Genomic DNA, 17,116 nt, shown 5'->3' on the forward strand with positions numbered 1-17,116 from the left:
TGAGCAGACTCCTTTAAAAAATTCTTATGTTCCTTTTCAATTGTCACATATTGAAATATTTCTAATAATAATCAGAGGGGTAGCCGTGTTAGTCTGAATCTGTAAAAGCAGCAAAGAATCCTGTGGCACCTTATAGACTAACAGACGTTTTGGAGCATGAGCTTTCGTGGGTGAATACCCACTTCCTCAGATGCATGTGGGTATTCACCCACGAAAGCTCATGCTCCAAAACGTCTGTTAGTCTATAAGGTGCCACAGGATTCTTTGCTGCTTCTAATAATAATGTGTCTGAGATTTAGGCCCTGATCTGTACAAGTGCACATGCTTAACTTTGCACATGCAAGTGGTCTCACTTTTCTTTCTTTATCTCCAATCTTTCCTTTCTTTTATTATGCTATGCACTTCTGAGCAATAATCATTGTTACAACTAATACCTGTACCAATAAAACTCATTATCATACCTCAATTTCAAACAGTGAAAAATCATGAACTTTATTACACATCCTTGAGATGTAGAATATCACCATTGAAATTTACCAAAAGCTTGAGTTCTGACTGCACACTTCAGACATTTTAAAAATAAATCCTGACTCCTGCAGGCAAATCCCAAAGTGTAACTTCATAGAGTTTCTCTGATTTCACACTGGTATAGGTGAAATCAGAACTGAGCCCTGTGTGTTTGCTTTTTTTAGATTCCCAGGCTAATTATCAAAATACCTGGATGTTTGTTTTTTTCCCCCGAGAAGAGTCAGAAATGTTGTTAGTTTTTTTAAAAAGTCTTCCCAGTATCCTACATTGTACAAAACATAGCATGGGTTTTACTAGATAGGAAAGTATAATAACTAATACAGTTAGCATCATAGTTCATCACCTAAAGTTGACCTAATGGTAAATCTTTCCAGGTTATATTGTTTTTTCCTCCTATTATACATTTAGTTTTAATTATTCATTATTATATAACTGTTCCTGTCTTGTAAATTTCCAGGTCAGTCTAATGTTAAAGATGTACTGTGCTGCGGTACTGAAATGTAAACAAGTCTAGCTACTATGTAATAGTACCTGTCTTCTGACTTAAATCTTGAAAGTGTCTGGCAAAATACTAGTAAGTAGAAAAGGTAACAGATGAGGTTTTGGTTTGAACTCATGATGAAAGCTTATAGATTATTAATACAGTGCCCAAAAGTTTCCAAGGCACATTACAGAGTATGGAGTAAATCAAGTCCTAGTTTAAGAGCTTACAATCTAAAGAAAAAGGCTGAGAAAGAAAAAGGATATACATTTTCTTAGCAGTGTCAGTATATTATATTCCTGCCCAGCTCTAAACTATCTTTTTTCACTTGGGTTATGGATATGTTGCTATTATGCAAATGATAGAGATAACATTATACATGCCCCTTTCCCACATAATCATGCAAGCGTCTGTGGCTCTGTGCAGGTGAAAATATCTGTAGCCTTTAGGCCTTTGTATGCCCAAGACGACAGCAAAAGCTATCCTGGCCAAAGAGGAATGCTGGCCTACTGAAGAAGACTGAAGGGAAAAGCCTCTCAGGAATGAGTTGGAGAGCCATGCTCCACAACACTTAATTCTAGGTCCATCTTCTCCCTTCTCACCAACACAGCCACAGAGTTACAAGGTAGATTTCAGGCATATTAATCCTGTTTCTGTGGTGACAGATGGCTCTAGGCCCAGTCTCTCAGGTTTCTGCTTTGTCAGATTACCAAAGAGTGCTGGGGGTGCTCTGCTGTCTATTTTATCAGTGTTGTAGTGGTCACTCACTGCTGTTGAATTCCATAATTGTTTGAACCCTGCAAGCCTTCCCTTGTTTACCATGTTGTTTTAGGAAGGTGTTAAGATAATAATGGAGAGGAGTGAAGTCAGATGTGGTCAGTAGGCCCCCCACCCTCTTCTTTTCTTTCCTTGCTATCTGCCTCTCTGTACCAGGAAAGATAGTGGAGCAAATTAAGCTATCAATTTGCAAACATCTAGAAGATAATGAGGTGATAAATAACAGTCCTGATAGCTTTCTTTGATGGGGTAACAAGCCTTTTGGATAGGGGGAAGCAGTATATTTTTAAGAACAGGTTAGACAAATACCTGTCAGGAATGGTCTAGATAATACTTAGTCCTGCCATGTGTGGAGGGGACTGGATTAGATGACCTCTCAAGGTCCCGTCCAGTCCTATGATTCTAAAATACAGCCATGAGCCAGAAGGATCACAGCATCTTTAGGCTTGTCACCCCTTTAACATTTTCCCCAGCCGATTGAACATCAGTCAGCTAGGGAAAAATGTGCCCTTTTCATTAGGACGTCACTCTCATTAGACAGATTGCCAAACTTGGTGATCATGAGCTGGGGAAGGATGTGGACTTTAAGTGATTACACAGAGCCTACTTAGGCTTTCTATTGCCATTAGGGGTACTTCTCTCTCACAGTAGGAAGCACTCTTTGCAGCTGTGTAGTCCAAAAGCATTTCAGAGTCTCTGAGTAATGGGAACCATAGGGTTATTTTTACCTGGATTACAGCCTGTCGTTTGTCTGACAGCTTTTAAATATTTTCCTCCACACATTTGCTTAAAGCAATCTTCAAAATTCAGTCCTGGAATATACCATCTGAAGTAGCTAATCTTAGAATATCAGGGTTGGAAGGGACCTCAGGAGGTCATCTAGTCCAACTACCTGCTCAAAGCAGGACCAATCCCCCACTAAATCATCCCAGCCAGGGCTTTGTCAAGCCTGACCTTAAAACCTCTAAGGAAGGAGATTTCACCACCTTCCTAGGTAACCCATTTCAATGCTTCACCACCACCCTCCTAGTGAAAAAGTTTTTCCTAATATCCAACCTAAACCTCCCCCACTGCAACTCGAGACCATTACTCCTTGTTCTGTCATCAGCTACCACTGAGAACAGTCTAGATCCATCCTCTTCGGAACACCCTTTCATGTAGTTGAAAGCAGCTATCAAATCCCCCCTCATTCTTCTCTTCTGCAGACTAAATAATCCCAGTTCCATCAGCCTCACCTCATAAATCACGTACTCCAGCCCCCTAATCATTTTTGTTGCCCTTCGCTGGACTCTTTCCAATTTTTCCACATCCTTCTTGTAGTATGGGGCCCAAAACTGGACCCAGTACTCCAGATGAGGCCTCACCAATGCCAAATAGAGGGGAATGGTCATGTCCCTCGAACTGCTGGCAGTGCTCCTACTTATACAGCCCAAAATGCTGTTAGCCTTCTTGGCAACAAGGACACACTGTTGACTCATATCCAGCTTCTTGTCCACTGTAACCTCTAGGTCTTTTTCTGCAGAACTGCTGCCTAGCCACTCGGTCCCTAGTCTGTAGCAGTGCATGGGATTCTTCTGTCCTAAGTGCAGGATTCTGCACTTGTCCTTGTTGAACCTCATCAGATTTCTTTTGGCCCAATCCTCTAATTTGTCTAAGTCCCTCTGTAACCTGTCCCTACCCTCCAGCATATCTACCACTCCTTCCAGTTTAGTGTCATCTGCAAACTTGCAGTCCATGCCATCCTCCAGATCATTATTGAAGATATTGAACAAAACCAGCCCCAGGACTGAAGCTTGGAGCACTCCGCTTGATATCAGCTGCCAACTAGACATGGAGCCATCGACCACTACCCGTTGAACTTGATGATCTAGCCAGCTTTCTATCCACCTTATAGTCCATTCATCCAGCCCATACTTCTTTAACTTGCTGGCAAGAACACTGTGGGAGAACGGATCAAAAGCTTTGCTAAAGTCAAGGTATAACATGTCCACTGCTTTCCCCTCATCCACAAAGCCACTTATCTCATCATAGAAGTAGGTTAGTCAGGCATGACTTGCCTTTGGTGAATCCATGCTGACTATTCCTGATCACTTTCCTATCCTCAAAGTGCTTCAAAATTGATTCCTTGAGGACCTGCTCCATGATTTTTCCAGGGACTGAGGTGAGGCTGACTGGCCTGTAGTTCCCCAGATCCTCCTCCTTCCCTTTTTTAAAGATGGGCACTACATTAGCCTTTTTCCAGTCATCTGGGACCTCCTCTGATTGCTGTGAGTTGTCAAAAATAATGACCAGTGGCTCTGCAATCACATCCACCAACTCCTTGAGCACCCTCAGATGCAGTGCATCCGGCCCCATGGACTTGTGCTTGTCCATCTTTTCTAAATAGTCCTGAACCACTTCTTTCTGCACAGAGGACTGGTCACCTCCTCCCTATACTATGCTGCCCAGTGCAGTAGTCTGGGAGCTGACCTCCTTTGTGACGACAGAGACAAAAAAAAGCATTGAGTACGTTAGCTTTTTCCACTTCCTCTGTCACTAGTTTGCCTCCCCCATTCAGTAAGGGACCCACACTTTCCTTGACTTTCTTCTTGTTGCTAACATACCTGAAGAAACCCTTCTTGTTACTCTTCATATCCCTCGCTAGCTGCAACTCCAAGTGTGATTTATCCTTCCTGATTTCACTCCTGCATGCCTGAACTGTTAAGCCAAGCTGGTCGCCTGCCATATTTACTATTCTTTCTACACATCAGGATGGTTTGTTCCTGCAACCTCAATAAGGATTCTTTAAAATACAGCCAGCTTTCCTGGACTCCTTTCCCCCTCATGTTATTCTCCCAGGGGATCCTGCCCATCCGTTTCCTGAGGGAGTCAAAGTCTGCTTTTCTGAAGTCCAGGGTCTGTATTCTGCTGCTCTCCTTCCTTCCTTGTGTCAGGGTCCTGAACTCGACCATCTCATGGTCACTGCCTCGTAGGTTCCCATCCATTTTTGCTTCCCCTACTAATTCTTTCCTGTTTGTGAGCAACAGGTCAAGAAGAGCTGTGCCCCTAGTTGGCTCCTCCAGCACTTGCACCAGGAAATTGTCCCTTACACTTTCCAAAAACTTCCTGGATTGTCTGTGCACTGCTGTATTGCTCTCCCAGCAGATATTGGGGTGATTGAAGTCCCGCATGAGAACCAGGGCCTGTGATCTAGTAACTTCTGTTAGTTGCCTGAAGAAAGTCCTTTCAACCTCATCCCCCTGGTCTGGTGGTCTGTAGCAGACTCCCACTACGACATCACCCTTGTTGCTCACACTTCTAAACTTAATCCAGAGACTCTCAGGTTTTTCTGCAGTTTCATACTGGAGCTCTGAACAGTACATACAATGCAACTCCCCCATCTCTTACATACAATGCAACTCCCCCATCTTTTCTGCCCTGCCTGTCCTTCCTAAACAGTTTATATCTATCCATGACTGTACTCCAGTCATGTGAGTTATTCCACCTAGTCTCTGTTATTCCAATCACATCATAATTCCTTGACTGTGCCAGGACTTCCAGTTCTCCCTGTTTGTTTCCCAGGCTTCTTGCATTTGTATATAGGCACTTAAGATAACTTACTGATCATCCTGCTTTCTCAGTATGAGGCAGGAGTCCTCCCCTCTTGCGCTCTCCTGCTCATGCTTCCTCCTGGTATCCCACTTACCTCAGGGCTTTGGTCTCCTTCCCGTGGTGAACCTAGTTTAAAAACCTCCTCACTAGGCTAGCCAGCCTGCCCCTTTCTGCCAACCAATTCTTCTTCTTCTGACATCCCATAGTCAAAGAATCCAAAGCCTTCTCTCTGACACTACCTGCGTAGCCATTCGTTGACTTCCACCATTAGGAGGGAGTCCCCGACCATCGCCACCTGCCTCCTTTTCTTGGGAGTGGTGGTCATGGGGAACCCCCATTCCTAGGACAGTGCATCTTATGCCTTCCAATCGGTGAAGTCTCTTCCTGCTCCCTTCCCTCAGATGTATCATCTAGTCCACTCTCTACATTAGTACCTGTGGAGAGAACATGAAAACGGTTGCTCACCTGTATCTGCATTGCTGGTACATGGATGCTCCTCTTTCTTCTTCTGGAGGTCACATGCTGCTAATTTTCTTCACCATCCTTCTGTCCCCGCTGTGCAGCCTGCTCTGATTCTTCAGAATGTTGTGCCTATAGAAGCATATTTTGACATCTGTCCAGGAAATCTTCATTTTCTCTTATGAAATGCAGGGTTGATGCTTGTTTCTCCAGACCTTGAACCTTCTCTTCCAATATGGATACCAGCTTGCACTTTGTACAGACAAAGTCGCTTCATCCTGTGGAAGAAAGACAAACATGGCACATCCTGTGCAGGTCACAACAGCGGATCGCTCAGCATCCATATTACCTTCCTTCTAAGAGCTTCCTCAGCTGTTGCAGTAACAACTCAGAAAAGCCTGCAAGATGAAAGCATCAGTGGGCTCTCCCCAGTGAACTCCCAGTCAAAATCCCTCTGTTTGCCTTTTTATAACTATCAAGGCCCACCTGGAACAAAGCACTCCCAATTCACACTTCTCAAACAATCAAGCACACGGTCAAACTGACAAACTCCCTGCAATAGACACTCAGATACTCACCAACACAGCCTCCTTAATGCAGCACTTAACGTACCTCCTCTCCAGGATCGTCCTTACCCATACACGAAGTACACAGCTGCATAGGGCACCAGGAAACTTGAGGCACAAAATTTCCTGGTGCCCTGCGCAGCTGTGTGCTGTTCCAGCTCCTGCTCTGGCTCTTCCTCATGGCCCTCCCCTCTGCTCTGCCCCAGTCCCGCCTCTTCCCGCCCCAGCCATGCCCCCACTCCACCCCTTCACCAAAGCCCCTGCCCCAGCCCTGCCTCTTCCCACCCCAGCCCCAACGCCACTCCCCTAAGGGGTGCAGTAGAGCCGGGCCTGCACTCACGAGCGTCAGGAAGTGCAGGGACCCAGCCCCAGTTGTGCCACCAGTGAGTGCTGGGGGTGGTGGTTCCCTCCTGCCCCCCAAGCCAGCTCCCCCCATGGTGAAGGCCTGGGGCCAGCCCCCTTCACCACCCACAGAGCCCCCCCCCACACCCCCAGGGGGGCTGTGTAGGGTCCCAGCATAGCTAGAGGTGGTCCTGATCCTCTTGGACAGATCCCAGTCAAACTCCATCTATTAGCCTTGCTGCTGTTTGCGGAGGAAAAAGGCTCCAAGAATCTCTTTCCTGCACTGTGGAGTCACAACACAGCAACCAGGTACTATTCCAGGAATGAGTGGGGCAAGGTCAACTGGAAGCTATGCTGAGCTAACACAGCCTAGTTTAAATGCTGACAAATAATTTTTCTATTTAAAGGGAAAGTGTCCAGATGAAAATCACATAATTAATTATTTACGTAGTCCTATATTATACAAAATTACTTATCTATGTTACTAATAACAGTGAAAGAATAATTAAATTCTAATTTACTTTGTATAATTTATGGTGTTTGTCCAGGTTGAGCAAAATGCAAGCAGTAAACAATGCGACTGGTTGGTCTGTTTCAGCTTTCCTGTACTCATGAGCTAGCACGATGCTGTTGTATTTGGGTTTACATCACTGCTAGACAAGGCTTACAAAAATAATTCAAACATTTTATTCACTTTAGATTTTAGGTTCAAAATAAATTGAGAGTCTCTTTCCTTTACTTCTGAAGTGTTAGATTTCGTTGCTCCCCATCAAAATCTGTAGTACGAGGAGACATTTTTTCAATGTGTGAGTGCAACACATTTTTATATAGATGTGAAAATGGAATTTAGGGCTTGTCTACACAGGGAAGTTGACCGGCATAGCTCCCTGTGTGGACCTTATTTTAGAATAAAAGTCACTTTATTCCATAATAATTAATATGCTTTGGAATAGCTATTGCAGGATAGTTTAATTTGCAATAGCTATGCTAGTCAATTTCCCTGTGAAATCAAGCCTTTACGTTCCTAAGTCACTAAAAAACTGGTAATGATATCTAAGGCCTGGGCTACCCTAGCGGGGGGTCAGGGGGGTGTTTCAAACTAAGATATGCAACTTCAGCTACCCTATTCGCATAGCTGAAGTCGAAGTAACTTAGTTCAACTTACCTGGCTGTCCTCATGGTGGTGAGTCGACCACCACGGCTCCCCTGTCGACTCCGCTTACTCCTCCTGCAGAGGTGGAGTCCGGGCATCAATTCGGGGATTGGTTTATCGCGTGTAGACGAGACACAATAAATCGATCCCCGATACATCGAACACTCCGGGTAGTATAGACGTACCCTAAGACAGGCAAAGATTATTAATGTCAGCAATATGTTTCTTTTTTGAACCTAGCTAGTTATAGCTACAAAAAAATACCCCCACAGATTTTTAAAGGAAAAAAGTATAACATTTGTATTGCACAGTTGACTTGTTTCTAAACTAAAAATGCATGTTAATGTTTCATTTGTTTCTCCTCATTACAGACAAGAAAAGGAAGATGTCAAACATCATGAGTATTCACTGGTTTATGAAACCAAGCTGGAGAGAGATCAAGATGGTAACCTTATTGGGTACAACACAAAGCTATTTAAGATTAACAGGATGGAAGAAATCAGTACACAATGCAGCAGTACCAAACTGGGCAAAGTGGCTTTTTTTCAGTGTTTGGAGAAGATGGAGAGGGTGAGAAGCTTTTGGGAAGAAAGAATCAGTGAACCAGAGCCTGGCACAGAAGATAAAGAGGTAACTAACTACAGAGATATTACACTCCCTCCTGTGCTTCCCACATATGTATAGCTTAGTACAGTGAAATTTCACTTTCCATGCTATTTTTCATATTTTCCATTAAAATACAATGCCGTTACTGTAGTTTTGAGAAATTTTTGAACTTGGGTGCCTAAAGTTAGGTAATTAAATCTGTATTTAGGCACATTGCCTGATTTTCAGAAGACTCGTGGGAGTTGTGAGAATTCAGCACCTCTGAAAAAGCAGGCTGCTTATTTAAATGTGAATTTAGTTACCCCTCAAGTTTAACAGGTTCCCAAGTTAGAAAATTCTGGAATAATTTTTTGAAAAAATATGTACGTTTCCATGCCACCTAGTTAAAAACTCAACACATGTATTAACATCATATGTGGTGATCCTGCATGATTGAAGTTGGTGGGAGCTTATTAACTTCCACAGGAGCAGAAGCAGGCCCATAGCATACAGGTTTTGGGCAGAAAGATGGTTCCATGTTCAGCTAAATTCTCCTTTCAAGTGGTTTGAAAGAATAAAATATTTCCTGACATCAATACATTTTACTAAGGGGAAGCTACTGACTCTATTGACCTGTAATTCAGAGAATAGTTAGGGAGCAGTACTGAGAACCAGTGCAGTGAGAAATTATGTGTTTACATACCAGTTTGTGAAAAATTACATACATTTTAGTTTTTAATCTGTGGGAGTAGAGTTCAGAGAAATATAAATATTCAAAGGTTATAGACATTTGTATAGTTTTATTCTGAGATATTTTGCTTTTATGTTCAAACATCAAGAAATTTACAGTTTTTAATTATTTTCATCATGATATATTTGGGGGAAATAATTATATTACTACACCTCTACCTCGATATAACGCTGTTCTCGGGAGCCAAAAAATCTGGTGAAACCGCGTTATATCCAACTTGATTTGATCTGCCAGACTGCGCAGCCCCACTCCCCAGGAGCGCTGCTTTACCACGTTATATCCAAATTCATGTTATATCGGGTGGCGTTATAACGAGGTAGAGTTGTATTAAGTGTGCTGCTACTGTTGTTAATCATTTAAAAAAAGAAAGCGATCTATATATTACCAAAAAAACCTGTCATATGTGTAAAATTCATTTCCAGTCAATTTCAAGGTAAAATCAAGACTCTTCTGACACATTTCTGGGTCTCTACATAGGATTCAAATGTTATATTAAAACAGCATTGTCAAAGCCACTAGTCCCCATGACTAAAAGGTTATTTTCTGGGTGGTGGGTTGTTGTTTTTTTGTTTAGCTTTTTTTTTTGAGGGGGGTTGAAAATCTACTAACTCCGCAAAATGAGGGTTATGTTAGTGTTAAAGTCACAATTATTGGACTGGAGTGCGGAAACAGAAACCAGTATTGTTGACATGCACCCCACCCCACCCGTTCTTTCTGCCTGCTGCAACATTCTTATCTGCAGGGATTTGGAATGAAGAGATTTCCTGTTGTTCTGAAGATTCTCATTCATTTCAATCCACAGCCATGTTAAAAAAAAAAAAGTGTAGCAGGCAGGCTGAACTGCTAGCCAGTACTACAGTAAACCCAACATGTTTAGCATCTTCAGTTTGGTTGTCCATTCTAAATTGGCATTTTAAGTTTGTTGCTGGTGATATATATCTGTTACAAGTTGCTCAGGCAATACAAGTAAAATATTGCTCAAGGGTAAAACTAGTTGCCAAGATTGTTATAATAACTTGAAACTAAAGAACTTGCTTTATTTAACTGGGTGGCCATTGTCATTGCTAAGCACTCTTTCCTTCCTAGTGGCCTGTGAGTGTCAAAAAAGGAATCAAAACCAAATCTTCTCCTTAGCAATGCAGAGCCCTAGAGTTTCTGTGCCTTCCTGCATATAGCAGGTAGTAGTCTGGGGCCTTGGCTACACTTGAGAGTTACAGCACTGTTAGTGGCTTTATAGCGCTGTAACTCACTGCCCATCCACACTGGCAAGGCACATACAGCGCTGTATCTCCGTGGCTACAGCGCTTCTTGTACTCCACCTCCCCGAGAGGAATAAAGAGTATAGCGCTGCTGCTGCAGCGCTGGGGCGCCAGTGTAAAAAGGGAATAATCTTAGTACGCTGTGACTGACCTCTGGAAGCTTCCCATAATCCTTTTAAGTGAAGGTTCCGCTCTTTGTTTTGTTGTGAACTCCGGGCTCCGGGAGCTGCTTATCGAAAAAGCAAACACAGCTACTGTTTGCTGTGAATGAGCAGAGGAAGGGGGGCTCCCTTTGGAACGCCAACAGCTAGCGTTTGCTTGAGGAGAGAAGCAGTGCGGCGGGCGGGAGGGAGGGAGGGGAAGGGTCCGTTTCGGAGCGGGTGCTTATTTGGTCTGTGAGGAAAAGAACAGCTGCTGTTTGCTTTCAGTGAGTGAGAGATGGGTGGGGGAGGGGGTCGGAACTTGCAAGGCAGGGTGCTGACACAGTGTCGACTCCAAAACTCCACTCTCTCCCTCGCCCACGCTCCCTGTCACACTCCACCCCACCCCTCCCTTTTGAAAAGCATGTTGCAGCCACTTGAATGCTGGGATAGCTGCCCATGATGCACCGCTCCCAATGCCGCTGCAGATGTTGCAAATGTGGCCACGACAGTGCGCTGGTAGCTGTCGGTGTGGACAGACTGCAGTGCTTTCCCTACTCAGCTGTACAAAGACAGGTTTAACTCCCAGCACTGTACAGCTGCAACGGTAGCCATACAAGTGTAGTGATTGCAAGCTTGTTTCCCATTTCTTGGGTGGAGGTTGGGAGAGAACCTCCATTAATCATCGATTCCAACTTCATCACCTTTGATATGTTTCAAGAGTTAGTGCTTTGTTAGAAGTGTTGCTGGAACCTGTGCAAAAAACTTTTGAGGTTCATAGGAAGAGGTGTGACTGACTGCAGGCCTCCAGGAGGAAAAGGAGTAAGTGCAGAAGCAAGGTTGTGTGCTCCTACTCTAGCCCAACAGTCTAGTCAAAAGAACAATCTTGCTCAAGCTAGAAGGTAGTATAATTCAGTTCTAATGACATTCTGCCATCTTTATTGAGCCAAGAATTCCAAATACATACATTTGAATGATGTTTTTCCTAATACTGGTCCCAAATTAACTCACATAAAACTCATTGGCAAAACGCCCAGATTCTAGTTCAGCACCGTACATAGGCATATGGTTAAATTTAATGCCTGAAAGTTTTGCTGAACTGATTGGGCCTAAGCCAGGTTGTAGGTATAGAAGAAAAGTGAGCCCTGTATATAAAAGCCTTTAGCTTTATCCCCTAGCCTGTTGAACACTAACATAGTTTTATTATATTATACAATGAGAGGAGGAAGGAATAATTTTCTTTGCAGGAATGGGTGGGTGTGCAAGGAAAAGCGAGGAGTGGGAGTGTAGACTTAATTTCAGTAAGTGGAATCTCACTCAGGTTGGATTCAATGGCAAACCTCCTATTCATTTCAGTGGGAGCAGTAAATATACTAGAAAATATACCAGTGAGGTTATGGGGCGAAATGTACAATATTCATGATATTTATAAAAGAAGTGTTCATTTGAAAGGTAAATGTTATCAGAGGCTAATTGGATATAATTATAGAAGAAAATACACTCTCTCCCCCTCCTGCCTCCCCCAAGAAATAGCTGTCTTGCTAGAGATGTTACCTTTCTAAAACAAACAAACACAGGGAGCTTATCTTATTTTCAATATTACTTATATTTTATAAAAACGAAGTCTAATCTGAAGACAAACACCCAAGGAACCATTAGAACAATGGAAAACAAATAAGTGTGCTGCAAGTTCAGTTATGTGTAATAACTCAAAGAAAATCACTGGGAGAGAGTTGTGGTGGATGGCACTCTTCTTCAGATCATGGGAGAGATGAAAAGTTACTAACTGAATACAAAAAGAGCTGTTATGGCAAATTAGATTTTCTTTCTCTGCTCTTTGTATATATTTTTTGTTCCCTCTGATCCAATGTTCAGAACAGGCCCTTCCTGTTATTTTTGCAACTATATGGGTTTAAATTAAAGAACATTGAGCTACCAAAGAAGAAAAGACTGAAAGCATGAGAGTTAACAAGAAGAAAAAAAGGGAGTTTTGTGATCAGGGTTTTATATGCAGAACGTTCTATTGTCCTCCATTTCTACCTACGGCTCAAATTCTGCCCTTGGATGTGTGCACAATAGCTCCCATTGACTTCAGTTAAAGCTGCGCAACTGCAGTCCAGCAGAATTTGGCCCTCCAAACTATTTCTATATCTGAAGACCAGCTAGAGCCTGGCAATTATTTATGTCACCAGAGTTCAAAAATTTTGGAGTTAACCGATAGCCTGATTACGTTAGTCAGTCACAGTCAAGTTCAACCCTGCCTGATTAACTTGGTTGACTTCAGACTGCTCCAATTATAAGATGACATGCTGGCTCATTGAATTTCACCCTCCGTTTCTGCCTCTGGCCCTCAGCTGGTAAAGTGTGGTTTGACAGCAAATGGAGCTGAAATCCATATGTTTAAATTGGTTGCAGAGATTCAAAATGAGGGGAACCAAGCATAAATACAGTGCACACTGTTTTAAATTATATGGGATTATTTTCTTTAGTTGTAAACATGTTCTTTAATCTCATTTCCATGATTTTGGTGCAAGTAATTTGTTTATGATTTATTTGTTAATTTTATTGATCTTTGCAATGCCCACTGCTCTAGCTGCTAGGCACTTGTTTACAGAATTCATAAAACAATAAAACCATCCATGATGGGTGGTAGTAAAAGACTATTTCTTTAGGACTACAAAAGCAAACAGCTAAACCCAATCTTAAACTCAAGCTCTCTAAACTCTGCCAGACTACCCAGGGGAATACATTTTAAAGGCAGGGCCCCTCAACTTTGAGAGTGATGTAATTCACCCCCAGATCCTGAAAGCAGGTTTCAGTGTGGCAGCTCTCTAGATGTTATGGTCTGAAGTGGTGGCCACTACTAGTCCAGGCTTCAATGCAGGGTTTCTGGGTTGTCTGATCTTGGGCCTTGCCAACCACCTAATTTCTTTTTCCTACCAGCTTATTTAGGGTCAGTGCAGAGTTCATCTTTGCAGTACACTGGCAGTGCAGAGACCCCTCTATGCAGCCATTCTGTCAGCAGTTCCCCACAGTCTCACTGTGGCATATCAGTGATGTGGAGGACTACCCCAAGGCCTTCCATCCTATGAGTTATGTTCACCCAGCTTGACTAATGCAGTCATGGGTCCTAGCATTTGATAAACAATGCAACTATGTCATTTGCAACTGACATATGATTACTACATAAGCAATACCATAATTCATAACACCACTACCCTCGCCTTCTTTCCTGCAAAAAGTTACAACAGGACCATGGTTATATTCTGGTTGTTATTAACTCAGTACCTCTTAGCATTGCACTGGTAGAGGGACTAGGACAATAAAGGTCACGAGATCTTTCTGATGACGTTTAGTGGATGGGGGCAACAGTTTCATGATAAACTCATTGTTATTCTTGAATGATGATGTCAGAGTCCCCCTCTAAATGCCAAAGCGGCAGGTATATTTTTATAGTTATGCAACATCCATCAACAAGGTTTGTTTGAATAGACAGTTGCCAGGGCAGTCCATCATGGAGTTAGTTGGAAAACGTATATTATTTTCCCCTGACAAGCAATCAAAATAAGTTTTCATTGATATTTTTTGTAGATGATTTTGACTTTTCCATCAAAAAACTGAACTTTGTAAAGTTTTTGGGGAGTTGATCTGTTTTCCAACAAAAAATCAACATTTTTTCATAGAAAGCTGACAGGTTTTGTGGAAAATTTGTTTAATCAAAACCCAATTTTCTGTAGAAAATTTTCCCTTGAAACTGTTTTTCAACCAGCCCTAGTTCCAATATTTAGATATAGGATCTAATTGTAACTGGTGCACATACTAGGTATTTGGCATTCAAACTAGCTGCTCCATTGGTGCAGGGGGTGGGGGCTACTCATCATTCTCTCTCCTTACTCCCTCTGTGGAAAAGAAGGCCAGTGGATGATCAGTGAGTCCTTCTCTTTTAAGTCATGTCACTGATGATTGTAGGAATGGTGGAAGCAAAGAGTCTCTTTCCAGAGCTTTGCCTCTTGGGGAGAACAAATGCCTTGGGCCAGTGACTCCCCTGCAAACTCCTACACCAATGGTAGCCATTTAACAGTGTTGCCATGATGAGTCCAACATTATTGTTTGTTTTACTTAATTGGCCCAGTAGGGTGACCAGACAGCAAATGTGAAAAATTGGGATGGGGGTGGGGGGTAATAGGAGCCTATATAAGAAAAAGATCCCAAAATCGGGACTGTCCCTATAAAATGGAGACATCTGGTCACCCTATGCCCCAGTTCCTGGAGTCCTTCCATGAGAATCTCAGCTTGTGTGTGTGTGTGTGTATCTCATGGTTGTGGAGAAAAGTCTGAAATGTGACCTGAGTGCATCCTAAAGGCTCAGAAGCTAGAAGGCAAATAAAAAGGAATGCAACTTTAAAAAAAAAACTCTTGATTTTTTAAGCCAATCTAATAATTTGGGGGGGACCATATTCATGATTTTTGACTGTTTGGGGTTGGCAATACTGTAACTGTTGTCCTATAGAATCATAGAGGTGTAGCACTGCAAGGGACCTCAAGAGGTCATCTAGTCCAGTCCCCTGCACTCAAGGCAGGAATAAGTATTAACTAGACCATCCCTGACAGGTGTTTGTCTAACCTGTTCTTAAAAACCTTCAATGATGGAGATTCCACAACCCCCCTGGGCAATTTGTTGCAGTGCTTAACTACCCTGACAGTTAGGATGTTTTCCTAATGTCTACCCTAAGCCTCCCTTGCTGCAGTTTAAACCCATTGAACCTATCCTCAGAGGTTAACAAGAACAATTTTTCACCTTCCTTTTGTAACAATCTTTTATGTACTTGCAATCTGTAGGTAGAAAAGATAATTAAGCCCTTTGCCTGCCAATCTTTGGAGAAGTGTATATACCTAAGCACAGGGAGAATTACAGTATTCCACATTCACACTGCTCCACCCTGCCCAATTAATCCTCTTTCATGTTCTTTGTCCATTTTATTTATAAGCACCTGCTATGCAGTTAAGGCTTTAGCTCCAGCCAAGTGCACTGCAACTATTATCTAACTCTACATGACATCCTTTGTCCTCCAATTTTGGCTTCCCATCCCTGGAATCCAAACAGTTTCTGTCCTTTAATTAGAGGTAGATCTGTAGCATCATCTGTTGTTAAGGTTTCCTAACATTTCCCTTTATAAGGCTCTGTTTTTGGTTGCTTATAACTTTGCCAAACTTTAACTGCTTATGCAAAAAAAAATTCATCCCAGGTGTCTATCTCAAGCTGATTTTTGTTGTTGTTGAAAATGTCAGCTAAAATAGTCTAGCTGTTTCTTAGAATGATATTACAAAATATGTTGTTTTGCTCATGTTAAAAAGAAAAATGTACTACTGCTTTGCTGAGAAGCTCCAGCACATCTGTGCTTTGGCGCAGGGACTTTAGGCTCTCTCCCCCTATCCAATATCCGCCATCCAGATCAGTTTAAAGTCCCTGCTCCAAAGCACAGAGGTGCTGGAGCTTCTCAGCAAAGCAATAGTACATTTTTCTTTTCTGTTTTGTTGATAGGACGAACAGGTGAAGGCATAATGTTAAAAGTTATATTTTGTGGACTTTTGAATGGGTGAGGGGCAGACTGAAAACAAGGTTCTATATTACATGAAAACTGTGAAATGCCATCCAAGCGGAAACTGAGACTGATTTGTATAAATCACCTGCTGAAGTCCAGTGGAGTTATCATCAATGTCATCATGTAACAAGATGATCATGCTAAGTTCTTTTCCTCCATAGGGAAGCTCTAGCACATGACATTTCAATTCAGATAGAAGGAAAGTAGAGACACATTGGGAATACATGGGCAGAAGGGTCTATAACCACAAGAGAATACTCCCCTATGTAGCCTGGAATGGAACCCAGGAATCATTGTTCTCTCTAGTCCTCTTCTGTCAGCAAATAGCTTTGAAAATCACAGGCAAAATATGTGTCTCCTTCCCCCCGGTGACTAATCCACGTAGAAGATGATTACCACTTGAGCTATTGGTATCAATAGTAGGCTGAGATCTGTGCTGTGGCTCTAAAGATCTGAACCCTGCTTCTGGGGACTGGTATAGTGCAACAAAATATAATTTCTGTTTTTTCAGGTTTTTGAGGGCAGTTGGTGGTTTGGTTTTTAGTAGTAAATTACATTGAAAAAGTTATATTAGAAGAATGTCGAGTTTGCAAAGTCAAGCACTCAAAAGTGAGGAAATGTCAGAAATAAGGTGGCTATATAGCCTTAATTCAGGCTTCTTCTACGTATGCATTACCATAGTCTTTAATTACACATACTATTTTTTCCCACAGTTTTACCATCCAAATGTTGCTCTTTGTGTATATTTTGTATCCCTTGCAAATTAAAAAGCAGATGACTGACAGCATAAACTGTTAACTATTATGGTTGGTGCTAATAGTTTTGGTTCATTTGAGAAGTGCTGGGATGTCAGAGTAAATTACCTTGCAAGCAATCTTGTC

General features: G+C 42.3%; 1 protein-coding gene across 1 annotated transcript in view; it reads left to right on the top strand.

The window, feature by feature from the left end:
- Nucleotides 1-17,116, top strand: part of MYLK4 (myosin light chain kinase family member 4) — a 137,899-nt gene that overhangs the window by 16,680 nt on the left and 104,103 nt on the right. Inside the window, exon 2 of the mRNA XM_050939947.1 lies at nucleotides 8,269-8,527. Within this exon, the coding sequence (XP_050795904.1) occupies nucleotides 8,269-8,527 (259 nt within the window). The remainder of the gene's footprint in view (nucleotides 1-8,268; nucleotides 8,528-17,116) is intronic.

Source organism: Gopherus flavomarginatus, chromosome 2, assembly GCF_025201925.1.
Source record: "Gopherus flavomarginatus isolate rGopFla2 chromosome 2, rGopFla2.mat.asm, whole genome shotgun sequence".
Lineage (NCBI taxonomy): Eukaryota > Metazoa > Chordata > Testudines > Testudinidae > Gopherus > Gopherus flavomarginatus.